This window comes from Mesoplodon mirus (genome assembly GCF_964341445.2).
Source record: "Mesoplodon mirus genome assembly, chromosome: 6".
Classification (NCBI taxonomy): domain Eukaryota; kingdom Metazoa; phylum Chordata; class Mammalia; order Artiodactyla; family Ziphiidae; genus Mesoplodon; species Mesoplodon mirus.
Window position 1 is genome coordinate 74,069,101 of NC_138982.1, and position 21,029 is coordinate 74,090,129.

Consider the following 21,029-nt stretch of genomic DNA (forward strand, 5'->3'; position numbering starts at 1 on the left):
TGATCTGGCTCTTGGAATCCTTTTAGTTCAATAGACATCAGGTGTGGTTCTCTGAAGAGCGTGTTGAAGATAACATCCCAATCTAGCTGTAGAGCTTTCTAGTGATTGAGATTTCATCCTCTTCTTGACCAGCTTTTCCAAGGTAGCAACTTCCCAGGTACCAAGCATCCTGGCTGGGATGCTTTTGAAGCCAAATGATAAAATGGACAAAACTTGTGTTTAACAACCCCATAACCTTTCTTGCATTCTTTCCTCTCATCCAAACCTGTTCATGGGAAACTGAGCCCACCTTTCCCCCAGTGCTCGGGGCTTCTCACTAAGACCTTGACAAGGATCCAACAGTGGCCAGTGCCCAGACATTTAGGAGATCTTACTTTTATCCAGAAAACTGAAAATGGTTTAGAGCTAAGGTATTAAAATACAAATGTTATCCAGGAGAGATAACACTTCTACATTCTTTTATTAAGATTATTACACACCTGAAATTTTCTCATTTAATCCTCATAACATGATGAGCAGGTACAATTATTATTCATCTTTACAGATGAGACAAGTGAGATTAAGGGACAGTGCATTGTCTGTGCCTGTTATTGAGAGTTTCCTTCAGTGCCACTATGTCAGTGGCCTGCCCCAGAGGGAGAATCCTGCTGCCTAATTTTTCCTAATCAAACCAAAAAACTGTCTGTCTAGTTCTCTTGTGAATAAGCCTGCCTCTGTCTGCAGTAAGGGATGTTTGTAAATAATTGCTTTGTTTACAGGGTGATGATGGCAACCCAGGTTATGGTAGTGTTGGAAGTAAAGGAGCAAAGGTAAGACACATCGACTGAAAGCTGGTCATTTTCCATTTATTTTTTGTTGCTCCTTATGGTCACATTTAAGAGAAAAAAGAAGTGAATAAGGTAGACTTGGACCTTTATAGATAGATTTTGATCATTTATTTGCTGATATTTTGTGGGGAATATGGTAGAAAAAAAGAAAACAACTTAAACCTAAGGGCCAGGCAACAAGTGAAACCTGAAATTATTTTTCTGTTCTTTGCAGAGATGTGCAGCCAGGGCCTGACTAGTTCAGCCTGAATAGTACATCTAATCTAGAGCCTTAGGGAGGCATTCCAAAATTTGTCCTCTATGTTTACTCTAATCATTAGTGAGAAGTTTTACAGAGCCTTTCCAAATGCATTGGTCCAAGCAGTAACTTCAAAATTAAACCTTGTAACTTTCTATCAGAATTATAACTTTATATTGTCACTGAATATTTAAGTGTCTGGAAGTAAGATAAACTTATCAAAAGCAGTGATTGCTATATACCAACAATAACCACTTAGAACTCATAATAACATCCACAAAAACATAATATAGTTAAGAATATCCTTTCTACAAAAATGTTCAAGACCTATGACCAAAATTACTGAGATATAAAATTTCATAAATGGAGACATACCAAGTTCTTGTTGGAAAGTCTAAAACATTATAAAGGATCAATGTAATTCTAAATGAAATCCCAATGGGAATGATGCAAGAGGCTGTCTGGAAGAATAAACAAACCCCAAACAGCTAAAATTTCTTAAAAAGAAAAAAACCCTAATGAATGAAGTATTTCCAGTGAAATTTTCACTAGAATAGAGAATAATTGAAAACAACCTTAATATTTGTTAAAAATGGAACTATTGAGTAGCTTATAGCATTGAAATATTAGCCACTCTTTAAAATGAATGTAAATGTTTATACATAATTGTATAGAACTCCTGTGACAATGTCAAGTAAAAATCAGAATGTAATAAGAAAAAACACTTATCCCAATTGTGCTAAAATGCATTTTAGAAATGCATTTAGAAAGATTAAAGAAAATATGCAAAATATTTATAGTAACAGTATGGGAAGTGAGATTTGGGTGATTTTTCTTCTTTCTATCCTTTTATATTTTAAATATATTTGAGGAGATCTTACTTTTAATGATCAGAAAATAAACTTTATCTTAATAAAATATGTTTTTCATCAAATGAGGATTATCATACCTCTTCAACTATAGTCTGTGGCCAAAGAAGGTAAACAGAGGACCAGAAAACAAATGATCAAATTTAGACGGCAGGCTTCCCCAATTTCTTCCCCAAAATTGAAACCCATTTAAGAAGACTGTTTCAGAAACACGTGGCCAGATGGCCAGCTATCCTGTCGAATGTCTACATCTGAAGGAGAGCTGATGTGTAATTCGTCAGATGTGTGCATTTACCCATTTGGTCTTAGGTTGTTATGACATTTTGGTGAGACCAGTAAATAGTTTAATTTAGAAATTGGAGTTGGTTTCTCAAATCATGCCATACAGTTTCATTTTCAATTGTTCTGGCCCTTCCTCGGTTCAGAGGCACTTAAACTAAATAAGGCAGCAGGCAAAATTAAAGTCAATATAAGCCTATCCTGGTGATATGTGCATATATTAATTTTCTCCACTGTTGATTATAGGGGCAAGAAGGATTCCCTGGAGAAATTGGGCCTAAGGTACCGTGTACTTCATACTAACTAGGGATCAATCAGAGATACTCCTGGGCTTATGAAATGTATTATAGGATAATAGAAGGATAGTTAATTATAAATGAATAAAAAGAAAACTTTATGGGGAAAGGGGAGAAGGAGGAAGCAGACTTTTAAAAATATTTCATTTCTAGTTTTTTTTTAATATAAATTTATTTATTTATTTCTTGGTTGCATTGGGTCTTCGTCGCTTCCTGTGGACTTTCTCTAGTTGCAGAGAGTGGGAGTTACTCTTTTTTTCGGTGCGCGGGCTTCTCACTGCAGTGTCTTCTCTTGTTGCAGAGCACGGGCTCTAGGTGCACGGGCTTCAATAGTTGTGGCACATAGGCTCAGTAGTTGTGGCTTGCGGGCTCTAGAGTGCAGGCTCAGTAGTTGTGGCGCACGGGCTTAGTTGCTCCGCGGCATGTGGGATCTTCCCGGACCAGGGATCGAACCCGTGTCCCCTGCATTGGCAGGCAGATTCTTAACCACTGCACCACCAGGGAAGTCCCTCATTTCTAGTTTTTAATTCATACGTAAAGGAAGAAATCATCTTTATTTTTCTCCTCATGTGTACTCCTTCCCCTTTACCATATGTATTTTCCTCTTTGCTCAAAGGGAAGTAAAATGTAAGGAAAACCAAAATTACCTGATCTCACCTGCCTCAATTCTCCCAACGTGTTTATAAGGCACCTTCAGATAATAAGTTAGGGATGTTGTCCTCTACCTTAAGGCTTTCACTTCTGCTGGAAAGATTGACTGAGCTCAGTAAATGCTAGGTCCTGTGATTGGATCAAGGGACAAAATGAAAAGCACAGTTCATATCTCCAAGGAGGCTGTGTTCTGGCTGGAGAGACAGAGAAATAAAACAGTGAGGCTCCAGTGTACTGTGTTGAGAATTTAAAAATGAGGGGTTATTGGGGGGAACACTTCAAAGAAGACTATTAAAAATAAAAATATATGTGAAAAATGTCTTCATGTTGGAATCAGTATAAAAATACAATGAGATATATCCCTTTGATTTTACTAACCATTTTATTTTATTTCTCTGAACTTATTTAGGGTGAGGTTGGGGACCCTGGTGGTCTAGGAGAAACTGGACCCAAGGGCACTAGAGGCAAGATGGTAAGTTTCTCAGGCTGCAAAGCCTTACAACCTCAGCTACTTTGGGAAGTCCTTTTTTGTTTGTTTGTTTATTTATTTATTTTATTATTTTTGGCTGCGTTGGGTCTTCATTGCTGTGCACGGGCTTTCTCTAGTTGCGGCGAGTGGGGGTTACTCTTCGTTGCGGTGCTCGGGCTTCTCATTGTGGTGGCTTCTCTTGTTTCAGAGCACGGGCTCTAGGCGTGCAGGCTTCAGTAGATGTGGCACGTGGGCTCAGTAGTTGTGGCACGCGGGCTCTAGAGCGCAGGCTCAGTAGTTGTAGCGCACGGACTTAGTTGCTCCATGGCATGTGGGATCTTCCCAGACCAGGGCTTGAACTCGTGTGCCCTACATTGGCAGGCAGACTCTTAACCACTGCGCCACCACGGAAGTCCTTTTTCATGCTTTTACAGTCATTTGAGTTGTCATTTGGTCCCAAAGACTTGTAAAACGTGTGGTTTTTGTTAAGGCAAACTTGGGAAAGGGAAATGGATATTTTACTCATCCTTCATTGCCAGCAATAAGGCTCGTAGTGACCAAGTTCACCTGATCTGGTTGACAAGGTACCATTCTTAACACTGGAAATAAGTTGTGTGTTGTTTCTTAAGGAATCCTTGTGGTCAAAACTGTTTTTGCACCACAAAATATGGCCAGTTTAATCCCATTTCCCCGGCAGATCTCGTGTAATTTAATGCCCACTGGCATCTTGTCTCCCCTGTTAAGGTCTCGTTAAACTACTTTAATGAGGTGGTCCTCTCCCAATTTAGCTCAAGAAAGTATCTCTTGAGCTCTAGGAGAAAGTTTCCATTTATTATGTAAAATAATGTACTGTAATGAATGTGTCCTTTTTATTCCCTGGAGGACCTAGACATTGCCTAATGCTTTGGGCCACTCAGAATAAACACCCATCTCCAGCACCCTCAGAAGCATCAGCATCCCGAGCTTGCCTTGGGTTCTCGTGTGCTAAGAATGGATTTTGCCTTTGCTGACTCTTTATATATCATAAGCTGCAAAACTGAGATGGTGGCTTTATAAGAGACAAAATCTTATGACAATTATCTCCTGAGACCATCTTTATCTCTTTTCTTCAGAACAGCACTGATCAGGTAAACTGATCTTGATACCATGTCAATTGCTGGACAAGAAAAACACAAAGTCTGATAAAACTATTATTTGAGGTGGTTTTTCAGTTTTGTCACCATAGTTAGTTTTACTCTGATCTGTTTTTTTCCTGAAAAGTATAACAAAAGCTTTATGTGAAGAGATTATTTATGCGGGTTTTAGGGGTACAAAATAAAGAAACTTATTTCCCTCCATCCTGCTTTTCCCAAGAGGACTGTTTCCTGGATATAATTCTTTTCTTCATACATGTTTTTGGATGACTATCCTTTAACATTTTTGTTCTCAAAGAAGAAGAAGAAGAAGAAGAAGAATGATAAAAGAAAGATAATTTGAAAAGACTTTCAAATTAATCCAGATCTCTGGATCTTTTCCCTCTACTTGTTAATGAGGTAGTTTACCCTTGAACATTGGAGGCATGCAAACATGGTCAGCAGTTTCTTGGGTTCCCTTGCTGCCCAATGGCATGTTAATCATTTTTTAAAAACAATAAACTAATGGGGAATAAATATATCATCTTTTTCTCTTGGCCTTTGGTTACTTGAATTTTTTTCCCACATTGGACAATTCATCACTTTTTTTTAAATATAAATTTACTTTTTATTTTTATTTATTTTTGGCTGCGTTGGGTCTTTGTTGCTGCACGCGGGCTTTCTCTAGTTACAGCAAGTGGGGGCTACTCTTCATTGCGGTGCGCGTGCTTCTCATTGCAGTGGCTTCTCTTGTTGCAGGGCACGGGCTCTAGGCACGCGGGCTCAGTAGTTTTGGCTTGCGGGATCTAGAGTGCAGGCTCAGTAGTTGTGGCACACAGGCTTAGTTGCCCCATAGCATGTGGGATCATCCCGGACCAGGGCTTGAACCCATGTCCCCTGCGTTGGCAGGTGGATTCTTAACCACTGCGCCACCAGGGAAGCCCTTCATCACTGTTTTTTAACTTGCTTATTTCACCTGCCATGCTGCTTTCTCTACATCTCTGTGAGTATTTTTGAATTTGAAGTTTAGACACTGAAAACTTCCAGGTTTTCCCTTTGAAAGATCAGAAGTTCCCATTGGAAGGTTTTAGTGATAAATCTTTGAGTGTCTCTTTAGTTCTCTTGGAATGATTACATTCCTAGTTTCAGTTTTCTAAATCTTCACCTTTTTCCCCCAACTGAAACATTTTTTTTTTTTAATTTGCCATGATTTTTAACCTATCTTATTTTGGGTATAGAGGTATGTTTGTATTTATTTATACTTTTTATCAACTTGACACACATGCACATACTTCAAGGCAGGGTTCCTCAGCCACAGCACTGCTGACATTTTGTGCTGGATAATTGCTGTGGGGCTGCTCCGTGCATTGCAGGATGTTTAGTAGCATCCCTGGCCTCTACCCACTAGAGTCAGCATCATCCACATTTCCCCCACCATTATGACAGCCAAAAATGTCTCCAGACATTACCAAATGTCCCTACAGGAGTCAGGGTTGAGGGACACAAAATTCCCCCCCACCCCCCAGTTAAGGACCACTGGTTTAGAGAGTCAACTAATTTCACAAGGTTTGTTAGGAAAACCTGACAATCCCTCTGCCACTTAGCTCCTATTTCACTGAAAGTTGGCTTTTTGCTCTACTTTCTGGGAGATTTCTTTGACTTTATCTTACAGTGCTTCTCTCATAGTTTAATTTTCAAGCACTCATTTTTTTGCTGTCAGAATATTCCTTTTTTATACTATCCTGCTCTTGTTTTATGGTTGAAACATCTCATCTCCCTGAGGATATAAATTAGTATTTTTGGAGCCTTCTTTGCCCAACATAGTCTGTTCCCTGCCGTGTGTTTTTTTTTCTGTCCTGCTCTCTCTTTCTCATGTTTCCGGGGAATGGGCTAACTCTCTCTATTGAAGAGTTGAGGACAAAAATTCCGATTGGAAACCCCGAGGACATGGGTGGGCTCATCAACTACAAGTGTCACTGAAGAGTGATCTGAGTTGTTACTTAGCAAACGTCTAATATCAGCATCTTTGGGTCTTTCTTCTCAAATCTAGTCAGATTCCCCTGAGAAGATTCTTTCAATCTCCTGCCTCAGGGTGAAGTTCTGGCTGCCAGCTTTCTGGGAACCCCAGCTTTCTAGGGGTCTCACATCTATTCCACACCTTCATTTGATCACCCTATTTTCTGGATGGTACCACTGGCCCTCAGCTCTGCCTGGGGTTTCCTAGTGCAGACACCTCGGTTTTACCTCTGTCACTGAGGAGGAAGAAGGGACATTCATCCAATGGTAGAGAATGGGGAGGAGGCTTGGGGATTCCTAAAATGATCTTCAACCAATCTGCCTTATTAAACCTCTCTCCTTTACCTCCACTTCTGGAGGTACCTTCTGAGAGTGTGTTATAAAACACACAGATTCTTGGCTTTCCCTGCTGCTGGCCTAGGCTTCAGCTTTTTCAGCTCTAAGTCATTTAACACTGGTACTTCTGCTTTCCAGCCTCTGAAGTTTAATGGTTATTGTCTCCTTTCTCATTCTCCCCATGCTTGTCACATTTTTGCCTTTTAAAAAATATGCTTACTATTATTTTAGTAAGACACCAGAGGGAGCAAAAGTAAATGCCAATGTTCAATCTGCCTTTTTTTGCCCTGGAGCTTAATCTATATCTTCTAAATAAAATATGATCAGTAAGGTTTTTTTGTTTTGTTTTGTTTTTACTTAACCCAGCATGCTGTAAATATCATTGGAAGACCTAAAGGACATCAATAATTATTTGCTGTTCCATAGGCAATGCTTTTACAAATTAAGTTGATTTTAGACAACTTTGTTTTTTATTCTTATAAAAAACATGACATTGTAAATGAGCAAAGGAATATTTTCCTAATTCTTAAACTAAATTCTAGCTTTCTTTATGATAGATTATACTGTTGAATGCACATGAATAAAGTAAATAGTCAACAAATGTTATTTTTATTTACTGCTGTTATTCCCCATTTTACTACAAATATTTCCAGCCAACTGCTAAATATTTTTTTGTTGTAGTTACTTCAAAGGTTTTTATATTTAAATTTTTATTTTTCTGGGGTTTTGTTCATGTGTTTGTTTTTCAGTTTAGTCACCTACTAAATTTAGATAAGTTGAGATAAAAATTTATTTAGATAAAAATTTCTCCCTTGACCCAGCAATTCTAGTTCTAACAATGTTCCCTAAGGAAATAATCAGAATTTCACATATGACTTTATAGGGGCATGCTTATTACAACAACAGCAAACTTAAATGCCAACCATAATGGACTGATTAAATAAATCATGGTATATCCATGTAATAGAATACTATGGCAGCCATGAAAGGTGATTTTTGTGAAAAAATATTTAGTAACATGAAAATGCCCCAAGATATATATTTAGTTTAAAAGGCAACAGGAAAAAGTATAAAAATATATTAAAATATGTATAGATTAATACGAAAAGGATAAACAAATAAAAGACCAGAGGAAAAGACACCAAAATGTCAGCAAGGATTATTTGGGGAGAAGAGGTTGCTGAGGATTTTTTTCCTTCTGTGTGCCTTTTGGAAATCTCTCAATTTTCTAAAATGAAAGTGTATTGCTTTTGAAATGTAAAACACCCACACCCACAAACACACAAACATGTATGTATAATTCTAAAGTAAATAAATTCTGCTTTGAGGTGTCTGCTGGGCTTCCAGGAGAGCCGGGATCCCCTGGGGAGCTGGGACCTCCTGGACGCAAGGTAAATTGAAAACCCATAAATCACATCAGCTCCTTTTCCAAATAAAAAGTCAGTGCCTGAAGTCTTCATTATCCAAATGTGTGTGCTTTCAGTCTTTGCAGTTTGGCAACGATTTTCACTATTTTTCCACCTTTAATGTGCTCAGAGGAGGGAAAAAAATGTCGATTAAATATGAGTTGCCATTTCTTGGGTGGTGGGGAAAATTGAGGGAGGAAATGAAAAGAGATTTCTCATTTCATCTAGAATGAGATTTCTCAATGATCAGTGAATTTTATTTATCTGGCCAATCCTTGCCCTTTTCTCACAGTCAGTAAGTTATCAGTGAATGAAAGAAAGTGAGAGGAAATTAATAACTAAGTTACCAATGCTGCATTCACATGGAACTTATTTTCTTTGGGAGTTTGGGTGGGGCGCCATCGCATTTTTCCCTATCTCTGTGTGAGAGCAGCCAGACTCTTCCTGTTCCAAAGATGAGACTGAACACATGAAATTCAAACCAATTCTACTTTGTTCTTTCTATCCCCAACCCAGAGATATATCTATTCATTTTGGGAAGACAATGGGGCTTACCTTTCCAGAAGTTCAGTTTGAGTCTGTTCCTTTTGTCATCCAACCAGTGGCGGGAATAGATTTAGGTTCTGCTCAGCGGCTGCCCAGTGGCCAAGGTCAAGCACTGGGGAACTCTGTACCTCTGCCTTAAAGACGGGCAGGCACAGGGGATGGTTCAGGCTTGTTTAGTTCTAGGCTGAGGACCTGCTCCAGAGTCTCCCTGCCAGTGTCTCATTGTCAGCTCCATCCTTAGCTTCTGGACAACCTTTATCATCCAGAGATGCATCTGGGGGAAAGTGGCCATTGGATGCTCGCTGCTTACAGTTTATTCCCCTTAGAATGTTACTGTTAATTAGGTGATGAGTATCCTACATGAATTCTTTTCTCCCTTGAACTTAGAATAAAAACGTTAAGAATTTATTTTTTTTCTTAGAGTAATGTTGATGCACATTCTGGCTCCTGATGTGTGTGTCCAAAGCCCTGAAACCACACTCTTTTTGTTTCCCTAGGGTGTGAAAGGGGCCAAAGGATTACCTTACTTCTCCGTACGTACCTGATAACTCCAAAGGAGCCTGAGCGCCCTGTGACATTTATTTCTCAACTCTAGGACCTGGAAGTCTGTTGGTTAATTCCTTCTGTTTTATTTTTGAGCAGACATGTGAGCTCATCCAGCATGTGCAGGACCACAGTCGTAAGTACCCCACTTAGAATGATCACCCGGGGTGTCAGCATTCATAGAAGAAAAGCAGCAAATTCTGCACTCAAAATTGAGACAATTTACTGGCCAATTTCTTAAAATTAGAGATGTCACTGTGTATATTTTGAGGCAGCATACACTGGTGACTATTGACTCCCTCTCTGGCTGCCAGCATGTCTGTAGAAATGCTTCCAAGCACTAAGTCAGGCTATATCTGGTGCTTTTAATCAGGGGAAAATGGAGACACAAGGTCAGAACTCCCCTGATGGTGAAATCAATCAGTGGGGAGTCACATTAAACTTTTTAAAGTGATTAACCCCTGACAATAACTAAGTTTAGAATTCAGCTGGTGTAAAAGAGCCAGCCATGCCAAAGGCGTGTCCTAGTGGGTGGGAGCCCTGACTTCTGTTTATCATTTGTTACTCCTTCCCTGAGAAGGTGTGCTTGACTACCTTGAATTAGACTCATTTGCTTTTAAAATTACTCATTCTGCCTTTATTTTCTTTACTCTCAAAATTTTAAAAGCAAAAAGGCGTTTTGATTTGGCAAATGCTCTTTTGAATTTGCTTTGAGACCCTTATAGCAGCATCTTCTATCAAAATACGTGTTAGCAGCATCAAAAGAACGCCATGGACAAGATGAGGAGAGAGTCGGCTATTTAATGTTCACCTACAAATGCGTAACAACTTCCCAAATAAACACTAGGACTCAAAAGAATGTCACAGTTCCCTCCAGGGTTTTTGGAAGTCTCTCAGTTTTCTAAAATGAAAGTGTATTTGAAGGGAGAAGATAGACAAATTAGAGCCCATTTCCGTAGAGAGCATCAGTCTCAAAGACACAGACTTTACAAAGCTTTGAATGCAGTGCTGACCTTAACTCTGCCTTTTTGTAGCAGAATGGAGCCATCCGTATGTGGGAATCAAAATCTATGCATTGGGTGGTGAAGACTGGTTGCTCTGGGGCTGGATTAGCAGAGTGGGCTTTCTGACATGGGAGCCATGTGAACTATGATGACTCAAGGATAAATCTAAGTATGATGAGGACTGATCTTTTAAAATCTGAGGGGTTCAATACAAAATTATAAATCCAAAAGTAGGTACAAAACTACTTCAAAAGTGTCCTTTAGGACAAGAAAGGAAATCACAACCACTGACTTCTATTATAAAATCATATGATCATGTGAACACATGTCTAGGGCCCTTCTCAAGGCCTTGCAAGGGGCCCCGTGGGTGAGAGGTCGAGAGCAGTGCTGTCCAGAACTTTCTGCAATGATGGAAGTATCCACTGCACTGTTCAATATGTAGCCACTAGCCACATGGGACTTTGAGCCTTGATAGATGGTTAGTGTAACTGAGAAGCTGAATTTATTTCATTTTTTTTTAATTTTTTTTTTTTTGGATGTGTCATGTCTTAGTTGCAGGATGCAGGATCTCTCGTTGCAGTGCACGGGCTTCTCTCTAGTTGTAGCTCACAGGCTCCAGAGCATGTGGGCTCTGTAGTTGCAGCACGCAGGCTCTCTAGTTGTGGCTCACAGGCTCAGTAGTTGCGGCGCACAAGCTTCGTTGCCCCGCGGCACGTGGGATCTTAGTTCCCCAACCAGGGATCGAACCGGCATCCCCTGCATTGAAACACAGATTCTTAACCACTGGACCACCAGGGAAGTCCCTCATTTAATTTTAATTGATTCAAGTGTAAATAGTCGCATGAGGCTAATGGCTTTCATATTGGACAGTACAGTCGTAAAGTTTAAGCTTCATTTACTTATGAGCAAATCCATCTCTGATGTTTATATATATATATATATATATTATATATATATACACACACACATATATGTAATTGATAGCTATAGATATCTACATGGGGAAAATCTAGAGTAAAGAGTGGTTAGGACCTTTTAACTTTCCAAATTCAGTGCACCTCTCTGCAACATAATGTTCCCGCCCAGGCAGAAATCCTTTTCCTCTGACAGCTGGCTGTATGTTGCTGATTTATGGCCCTCCTATTTCTCCCATCCCGTTCCCTATGGAAGGACCTGTGCTTTTACCAACATGTTGGATCTGTCTGCATTTCTCCAAACCCTATCTGTTGCCTTGGTTTTTGAGTCATCTACAAAAAGCTCACAAGGCGGAGCCTTGGCTGCCATGATTTCTTACACAATACAGAACACTGTTCCCCTACCCAATAATAACCCAACCTCCTCTGTTCTTCTTCCCCAGCTGGCAGACATGGTGAGTAATCTTTATTTACAGCATATTATAATCAAGCTCCAAAATGTGGTACATATGGAAAGATGAGTTAGAACAATGTGTTGCCTGACAAATGATAAACATTTTATCTGGACTTCTTTGCTGCCTCATACTGGTAGCACAGCTCTGCCTCCAATAAATCACTTGAGTTTAAGCTGAGTCTCACAGCTCTTTGCCAACCAAGTGGTTTGATTTTTTAATTATTTATATTTTAATGACTAACATTGCCATTTACCTTACCAATAGATTTTTTTGTAATTTCAAAAACATTTCTCCCTCCCTCCATTTTCTCTCTCCATTTGTTATCCTGTCTCTGTAGTCTGGTGGTTAGGGATTAAGATGCAAAGGGCAGAAGTGTGTGGAACAATGGTAGGGATGATCAGATAGCAAATAAGTTGCATATGCAGCTCAGATAGTGCTGAAATCTGTGGAGCTCTTGGCTGATGTTAATTACCAAGTTGGCTTAATATCTTTCTGGGCCAGCTTTCAGGAATATTACAAAAGCTTATTACATGATGTTTCTGTATAAACCCATCATCACCCTCTTATATTTTATACCCTTATACCTTTTGTATAAATCCATCAATCCATGCCTTCTGGTTGCTTGTTCACTCATTCAACAGATGTGTTTTGGAAGCCTATTATGTTCCAGTCTCTGTCCCAGACACTGGAGACAGAGGGCTGAATAAGATGGACATAATTCCTGTCTTCAGAAGCTTCCATTTTAGTGGAGGGATCCAGGTAGTAAGTAAACAAAGGAAACAATTACAGAATACTTTAGTAGTTGTGAAAGAGATAAGAAATGGAAGGTCCTGTCACAAAATGACACTAGGGGAGGGGAGAAATGCCTTTGAAGGGAGGGCTCCTCTTTGAGACAATGACATTGAAGTTTGGATGAAGAATAAAAAGAAGCCAGCTTTGCAAGATCCAGGCAGGGAATCCTGCAAGTGCAAAGGCCATGATACAAAACAGACCCAGGTGTTTTCTAGCTGCTGACGGAAGCCCAGTGTGACTGAGACACGGTGAGGAGGGGAACATGGCATGTGCAAAAATGGAGAAAGAAGTGGGACCAGATCGCACTGAGTTTTGTAGGTTATAATCAGGAGGCTGGATTTTATTCAGATTGGAATGGAAGGGTATTAAAGAGCTTATTAAAAGTATTGAAGGTATAAACGTGAACCGATGAACAATTTTTTAAAGCTTATTTGGGCCACTGTGGGAGAGTGGATTGTAGGGAAGAGAAGCATAAAAGCCAGAGGACTAGTTTTGGGGGGAGGGGGCCATGTGAAGCTATTCCAGGCAAATACGGCGGCGGCCTGGATGGGCCGCCACTGCTGGGTGGTAGTCACATGGTGGGTGTTGGGTTTGCCTTCCTCATTACTCATTGTCACCTGCTGTGGTCAGTAAGTTGGGTCTCCATGTGGGGGTCCACGTCTGAGGGGGGCCTCCTCGGTGCCTCCACAGTCCAGCCTAGCCTTCCTCAAGATCCTTGGGGCCCTGGCAACAAGCTGAGTTAGCCCTTAGGTGTTTTTTTTCCTGAAAACTTGGTAACAGCCAGTGCTTATGTCTTTTTTCCCCTTTACCTCTAAATTACAGCTGAAGCTGCATTGTTGTTATCACTGCTGCTGTTCCCATATGAAATAGCAGCCCAGACAAAGAGCTAGCAGACCACTGTCATGTTTGGTCATAATTTTACCCATTTTTTATTGTAAAATTGACGTGACCTTGATTGTTTTAATATCTGCTCAGCCCACTAAATTAGACTTAGAGGCTAATAAATTCTGTCCTGTCTCCACTGAGATACACAGTTTGATTGGGTTTGAACATTTATTCTTACTGGTCCTTTTGCCTGTGAAGGTCACAGAGTCTAGGACCAGAGGAGATGATAATCTAGCACTAAGGTGATGAAGCCCAGCTGAGAGGGAGACCCCTCCTGGGCCAGCCTGGCCAACCTAGCCAGTCCTGGTGGGTCTGAGTCCTGAGCTCACCTGGCAAGAGCTGAGTTTCTGGCCTCTGAATGAGAGGAGACAGCCCCCTCCAAGGGGAGCATATCAGCCAGATTTCCTTTTACCAACATGTATCTCAACACCAGGCATCTCACCCATCCAGAAAGTTCTGTTTTTCCTGTACCTGTTGCAAAGAACTGTCCTTTGTTTGGTTCTTTTTCATTCATCATTTATGAGATCCCAGCTATATGGCAGGGACTAAGAATCTGGCAGTCAAGAGAGAGATCATCCCTGTCTCCACACTTCATAAAGTAGTGGGAGAGGCAAGCATTAATCAGATAATTAAACATATATAAATCTCCAACTGTGATAAGTGCAGGATACTGGGATTAGAATGAGTGAATTGGGATCAATGAATAAATCTTAACACTTACATTCGTGTTTAACAATCCTAATTCAGAGTTTCTCTAAGTAATAAGGCATGTTTATTGGTTAAATTGCATTTCTAACTGTTAAATAAAAATTTATCAGTTGAAGTTTTCCTCATTCTTTTAAGTAATATAGCTGTTCTCTCTCACAATGAGTAAGTCTGTAATAATAACAGTGATGGTGAACATTACTTGAGCACCTGCTGTGTACCAGGCACGGTGATCCTAAGTGCTTTCTTTACCTGTGTTGATTCACTTAATCCCCAACACAGGCCTAGGCAGTGGGTGCGGTTAGGGCTGTCATTTTACAGATGAGCAAACTGAGGCACAGAGAGGGTAAATCCCCATCTGTCTGAAATTATCAACAGAGCTTTCACATCCATACCTTTTTAACCCCTGTTAAATTTCCTCATTAAGTAAAGAATGTATGTTTTAGTTTATTTAACAAACTTCCAGGAACAAACATGGTACCATTGATCCAATCTCTGTAGGTAAAAGGGCATGTCCATGAGCTCTTTATTATTTAGGAGTTTTAGTAATGAACTTACAAATTTCATTAAAACTCACATTGAATTATAGACTTTTCTTGTATTTTTTTAAATTGAAGTATAGTTGATTTACAATGTTGTGTTAGTTTCTAGAGTACGGCAGAAACTAACACACACACACACCCACATACTCTTTTTCAGATTCCTTTCCATTATGGTTTATTACAGGATATTGAATATAGTTCCCTGTGCTATACAGTAGGACCTTGTTGTTTATCTATTCTATATATAATATCATGTATCTGCTAATCCCAAACTCCTAATATATCCCCACCCCTATCCTCTTCGGTAACCATAAGTTTGTTTTCTATGTCTGTGAGTCTGTTTCTGTTTCATAAATGAGTTCATCTTTTGCTTTATTTAAAAGATCAAAGTCAGTTTTTAGAATACCATTTTAATTATTAAAGATTTAAATATTTAAGTGTTTGTTTTACTATTTAAGTTATTTACATTGAATGATTGTGTTTCCATATTTTAATATTTAACATCTAAATTACTTCGCCTTCTATGTGCATATCTCTTTTTCATTTTTAAGCGAGTGTTCTCGTGGTAAGGCACATGTTCTGGCCTTTTAGGAGCCCCGCGGTGCCCTGTGCATCCCACGGAGCTGGTGTTCGCGCTGGACCAGTCTCGGGGCGTCACGGAGCCAGAGTTTGCACGGATGAAGGAGATGATGACCTCCCTGCTGGGCAGTCTCCGGGTCCGGGAGAACCACTGCCCTGTGGGCGCGCGCGTGGCTGTGCTCACCTACGACTCCCACGCCAGGCTCCTCATCCGCTTCTCCGACGCCTACAGGAAGGACAGACTCCTCAGAGAGATCGAGGCCCTTCCCTACGAGCAGTCCACGTCCAGCAGGGACATTGGCAAAGCCATGAGGTTTGTCTCCAGGAATGTCTTCAAGCGGATGCTCCCAGGGGCTCACACCAGAAGAATCGCCACGTTCTTCAGTGGCGGCCCATCTGCGGATGCCCAGACCATCACGACGGCCGGCCTGGAGTTCAGCGCCCTGGACATTATCCCGGTGGTGATCGCCTTCAGCCAGGTGCCCGCCATCAAACGTTCGTTTGTGGTAAGAAAGGCTAGCTGCCTCATAACTCTTCTCTCTCTTTTTTCCCTGTATTCAGGGGCATTTACAAGAAAGCATGGAGCTGTACTAAGTGTTTATTACTATGTACCAGGAACATGTCAAGCCCTTGATATGCATCATCCTGTTTAGTTCCCACAAACGGTGTGTATGAGATGGGAATCATTGTTATTCCCGTTGTACGGGTAAGAGCACTGAGTCTGGAGAAGTGAACCCTATGCCCAGGTTCACACAGCTGACAAGTGGCAATGTCAGGGCTTGAATCCAGGCCTCTATTCTAGTGCTTCTCCAAGGGACTCTCTGAGTTGGCTCTGGATGTAAAGATACTAAATCTGGGTAGCCAGTAAATATTTGTGGATGTCACTGATGTGGTCATGGAATGGAAACCAAAGGACTGATTTTATAACTTCACCAATCATGTAAATATCCGTACTTTATAAAGGAAAAGCCATTCCAGTTATAGCTTCTTAGGTTGAAAATTAAAACCTTACTGTGGGGACATCCTGGGTGGCACAGTGGTTAAGAATCCAACTGCCAACGCAGGGGACATGGGTTCGAGCCCTGGTCCTGGAAGATCCCACAAGCCACGGAGCAACTAAGCCTGTGCGCCACAACTACTGAAGCCAGCGCGCCTAGAGCCCGTGCTCCGCGACAAAGACAAGCTACAGCAATGAGAAGCCCCTGCTCGCTGCAACTAGAGAAAGCCCACACACAGCAACGAAGACCCAACACAACCAATAATTAATTAATTAATTTTTTAAAAAAATCTTATTGTGTAGCATTTCTAAATAAACCACCTGGGATCATGGCGACCTTTAAAACCCTCTATCAATAGAGCCTCAGTGGCAGGGGTTCCTTACAAAACACCTGCTGGACCTGGCAGAGTGTCCTTCTGGTCATCTGTGACCACCCAACATGCTGTTTTGTTCTCCATTCATGGGGAAGCCATGAGGAGAGACCCCATGCATCTACAAAGGGTATTGGAAAATGCAACCTGAACCAGAAGGACAAGCGTTTAAAAATTAATTCACGTAGAGAAAGGAAAGTGAGAAGTGACCGAGTCACTGCCTTCAGGTGTGTGGAGGATTATTACTGGAGAAAACTAGTCAGCCAACTCCAAGTTAGTAAAATCTCTTATTAGAGAAACTGGGAATCATAGCAGTGGAAACTCCAGTTTAGATTTGAGTAAGAGCTTTCTGAAGGCAAGATTGACTTAACGTTGCCATGGGCCAGATGGCTAAATGTAGGTGGTCATGACACCGTCTTTCTCTGAAGGCCTTTTGTAGGGATGGTCACTCACCTGGCAAGGGTGACTTCTGTCTTTCCTGGAGAACTAGGATTAAGTGGCTTTTTTGAGACCCTCTCCAGCTCCCTAATTTTCTGTGAAAGTGCTAAACTAAGCAGACCAGAATTGAAATATAGTACTCCTCTGTAGAATGCAGAAAGCAGCGCTTGTTTCCTAGCATTGGTGTGAAGAAGAAATGATGTAACTCCATGCACCAGTGCCTAGGACATAGCAAACACTCAAGAATGTTAGCTCTTGCTTTAATTATTATTGTTATCAGTTTCTTGATGGTGAACTAAAATCTGTTTAACTGTATTAAAGTCTGGGTTGTAAAGAAGCTGAAACTGCTATTAACATCATTGAAACTAACTCAGAATTATGCAAATGAGCAGCCTGATCTACGAGGCTCAGAAAAGAAAATGCACATAAATTAGAAGACTGGGGCCAGCTTATGCTAATGAAGCTGCTTTGAGAGGCAGCGGCTCAAAGATTCTGTAAGTGGATTTGGTTACACACAGAGTCCTCCTAATTCCCTCTGTTTATTGGGAGTGCCCATTGTCCCTTGGCTTTATTTAGTCACAAAATAGGAGACAGCTTAATATCCTGACACAAATGATTGATGGTACTTGCGATACAAATTTAAACAGATGCAATTCCACCTACCCTCTCAAAGGTATGTGCATAGCGTATAACTTTAGAAAATATATTTTGTAGAGTTTTTCTTTTAAACTTTGGAGTGTTAACAGTCCCACTTAGAGATTCTACCCATATCACCTAGAGACTCCTTGTTCCTTTCTTGAAGGAATTTATCTCAAAAGAGCACCAATGAAGGTTCAGATTCTTGACAATGACCCTCACAGAATGGAGCAGTATTGGCCCCAACATCCCTTGGGTAGAAAAAGAGTTAGAGTTGCAGACAGAAGTCGGACTTGGTCCCAAGGTTCATTCATCCAACAGATGTTGAGTGAGCAGCTCATATATACCAGGTGCCATCCTAGGCTCTGAGGACACAAGATTAAGTAGAAAACCAAAAGACCTCACCTATTAGAGGATGGAGCTATGCAGGGTTGTCTAGAAGGGCTCACAACAAATTGATGAGAACCCAATACCTGACATTGCAGAAGAGAGATGATGTTACTACTTCTCCATTTCCCTTCTGTTTCTTTCTTCTATCCATTCTCTTCACTTGCTCTTAAACTGTCATTTATTAGTACTTTAAGAACAGAGCTTAAAATTTTAATGACACAATAAATTTTTATTTGGAGGCCATATCACAAAACCCCTTGTTCATTTCATAACCATTGTGACTTTTCTATATCTTGATTCGTCTGAGAGTTCAATAGAATCCAACTGAAATTTGGAACCTGTGTAGACACGTGTGGCAGGTCTCAGAAGCAGCTGCTCTGAAAACATGGGCTCATTTCCCTATGTTTCTGAGCAAATGTGTTGTGTGATAACCATCTTGGAAATTTTTCATGATGTTCTGAAGCCGAGTGATGAGCTGTTCATCCTTCTGGAATGGAAGACCATTTTTGATTGGAAAAACCTCAATCTCAGCTTTGTTTTGTCCGTAGGGTTTTCCCTTTAAATTTGTTGGGCAATTACCTCTTAATTCTGGTGAAATTTTACTTGCTGCCCGTGAAGAGTTCTAATGTGGGCTGAGTCTCCCTTTCTAATATATGTATAAGAAATGTGTCCTTTATAGCTAGCCTTATTTTCTTCCCTTTACTCTGCTGTTTAGCGTCGCGGGTGAGAGAAACATTAGGTGTAATAGTTGACATTACAGATTATTCTAGTGAAGAAACAGAGCTGAAATTGGGGGGAGAGAGGGTTAATGGGAAACTTCAGCACTCTGAGCACTCTGCCCTTTTATTTTTAAATGGATTTCCTTTGTTAATAGAGAATTGTCTAAAGAGTGTTAATGGTATCTTTTTCGAATGCACCAATTCATGGAGCCCCATGATGTTGAGAAAGCAAAGAGCAGGGTATCATCCAGAATGATGTACTGAAGGCTCATTTTACCCATCTGTGGGTCATCCAAGCTGGTGCATCTTTGAATCCACAGGAAAGTGAGCAATAAGAAAAGTGACACATAGGACCCTTTTATTTTAAATCCCCAACTCACATCCATCTTGGGGAATTTTTCTGTAATATGCTAATTACAGTTGCTCCAATAACGTGTGGTAGGATGAGTGATCTCTAAGACCACATCTGCCGAACTTTATTGATTAGAAAATTACTTGGGGGAAGGGGAGTGGAGAGCACAGACCCCCTGAGGTCTCTCCCAGTGGGGGGGGAAAAAAAAAAAAGACGCACTAGAATCAATGAGTGGAAAGTATGGCTTTAGGTTGACACCAACATGCTGATACACGGTTAAATGTGAAGCCTAATTTATCAACTAGTGCCACTGCCAGAAGGATGGAAGTTGCCACATGGTAGACACACAGAACACAAACTAGTGAACAAAAGGCAGCAATCTCTGGGTGACATGGTGAGAACACTGTTCCAAATCAAGTTAGAACCCCCTGATACAAAACTACAGTCAAAGTAGCTCAGGCAGAGGGTGGAAGGTAGGTCTTACGTGGGGAGAGCAAAGTTTTTGTTTTGTTTTGTTTTGTTTTTTTAATACACCTTTATTGGAGTATAATTGCTTCACAGTACTGTGTTAGTTTCTGTTTACAACAAAGTGGATCAGCTATATGTGTACATATATCCCCATATCTCCTCCCTCTTGCGTCTCCCTCCCACCCTCCCTTTCCCACCCCTCTAGGTCCTCGCAAAGCACCAAGCTGATCTCCCTGTGCTATGCTGCTGCTTCCCACTAGCTATCTATTTTACATTTGGTAGTGTATATATGTCGATGCTACTCTCACTTCACCCAAGCTTCCCCTTCCATCCCTTGTGTCCTCAAGTCCATTCTCTACATCTGTGCCTTTATTCCTGCCCTGCCACTAGGTTCATTAGTACCATTATTTTTTTATTCCATATATATGTGTTAGCATACGGTATTTGTTTTTCTCTTTCTGACTTATTTCACTCTGTATGGCAGACTCTAGGTCCATCCACCTCACTACAAATAACTCAATTTCATTTCTTTTTATGACTGAGTACTATTCCATTGTATATATGTGCCACATCTTCTTTATCCATTCATCTGTCGATGGACACTTAGGTTGCTTGCATGTCCTGGCTATTGTAAATAGTGCTGCAATGAACATTGTGGTACATGACTCTTTTTGAATTATGGTTTTCTCAGGGTATATGCCCAGTAGTGGGATTGCTGGGTCGTATGGTAGTTCTATTTTTAGTTTTTTAAGGAACCTCCATACTGTCCTCCATAGTGGCTGTATCAATTTACATTCCCACCAATAGTGCAGGAGGCAAAGTTTAAACTGGAGGCATCTGTATTCCTCCCCACTCTGGGCTAACTTTCCTCATCTATGAAATGGTGGGATTGGCTTCTAAGATTTCTTCTAGCTCAAGCCTTCTGTGACTTTTTTTTCCTGGACCCTGATAGTTGGAAATAAGAAATTATTTTGCCCCTATCAGATGGACTGATCCATGCTCTCTGGATTTGGTTTCCTTGTCCCTCATCACAGTCCAGATGAAACAATGGCATGATTCACTGGAAATATTGCCCAGACACCTATTAAAAGCTGTTAATAATTCAGGCTATTTGTGTCTTCTGGTGGACAAGAATCAAGAGTCAAGACTGTGTTTACAGGTCCCCATTCACAAAATGTCCCCATTTATGTCCCC

The 21,029-nt window shown here is 40.7% G+C and overlaps 1 protein-coding gene across 2 annotated transcripts in view; it reads left to right on the plus strand.

Moving 5' to 3' along the window:
* COL6A6 (collagen type VI alpha 6 chain) overlaps nt 1-21,029 on the plus strand; it is a gene marked incomplete at its 5' end in the record, with an annotated part of 107,036 nt that overhangs the window by 63,099 nt on the left and 22,908 nt on the right. The window contains 8 exons of one of the 2 annotated variants that reach the window (XM_082625610.1): nt 759-809; nt 2,460-2,495; nt 3,570-3,632; nt 8,422-8,484; nt 9,543-9,578; nt 9,688-9,724; nt 11,950-11,961; nt 15,477-15,970. In XM_082625610.1, coding sequence (XP_082481736.1) covers nt 759-809; nt 2,460-2,495; nt 3,570-3,632; nt 8,422-8,484; nt 9,543-9,578; nt 9,688-9,724; nt 11,950-11,961; nt 15,477-15,970 — 792 coding nt within the window. The remainder of the gene's footprint in view (nt 1-758; nt 810-2,459; nt 2,496-3,569; nt 3,633-8,421; nt 8,485-9,542; nt 9,579-9,687; nt 9,725-11,949; nt 11,962-15,476; nt 15,971-21,029) is intronic. The other variant, XM_082625609.1, reaches the window with a different exon arrangement.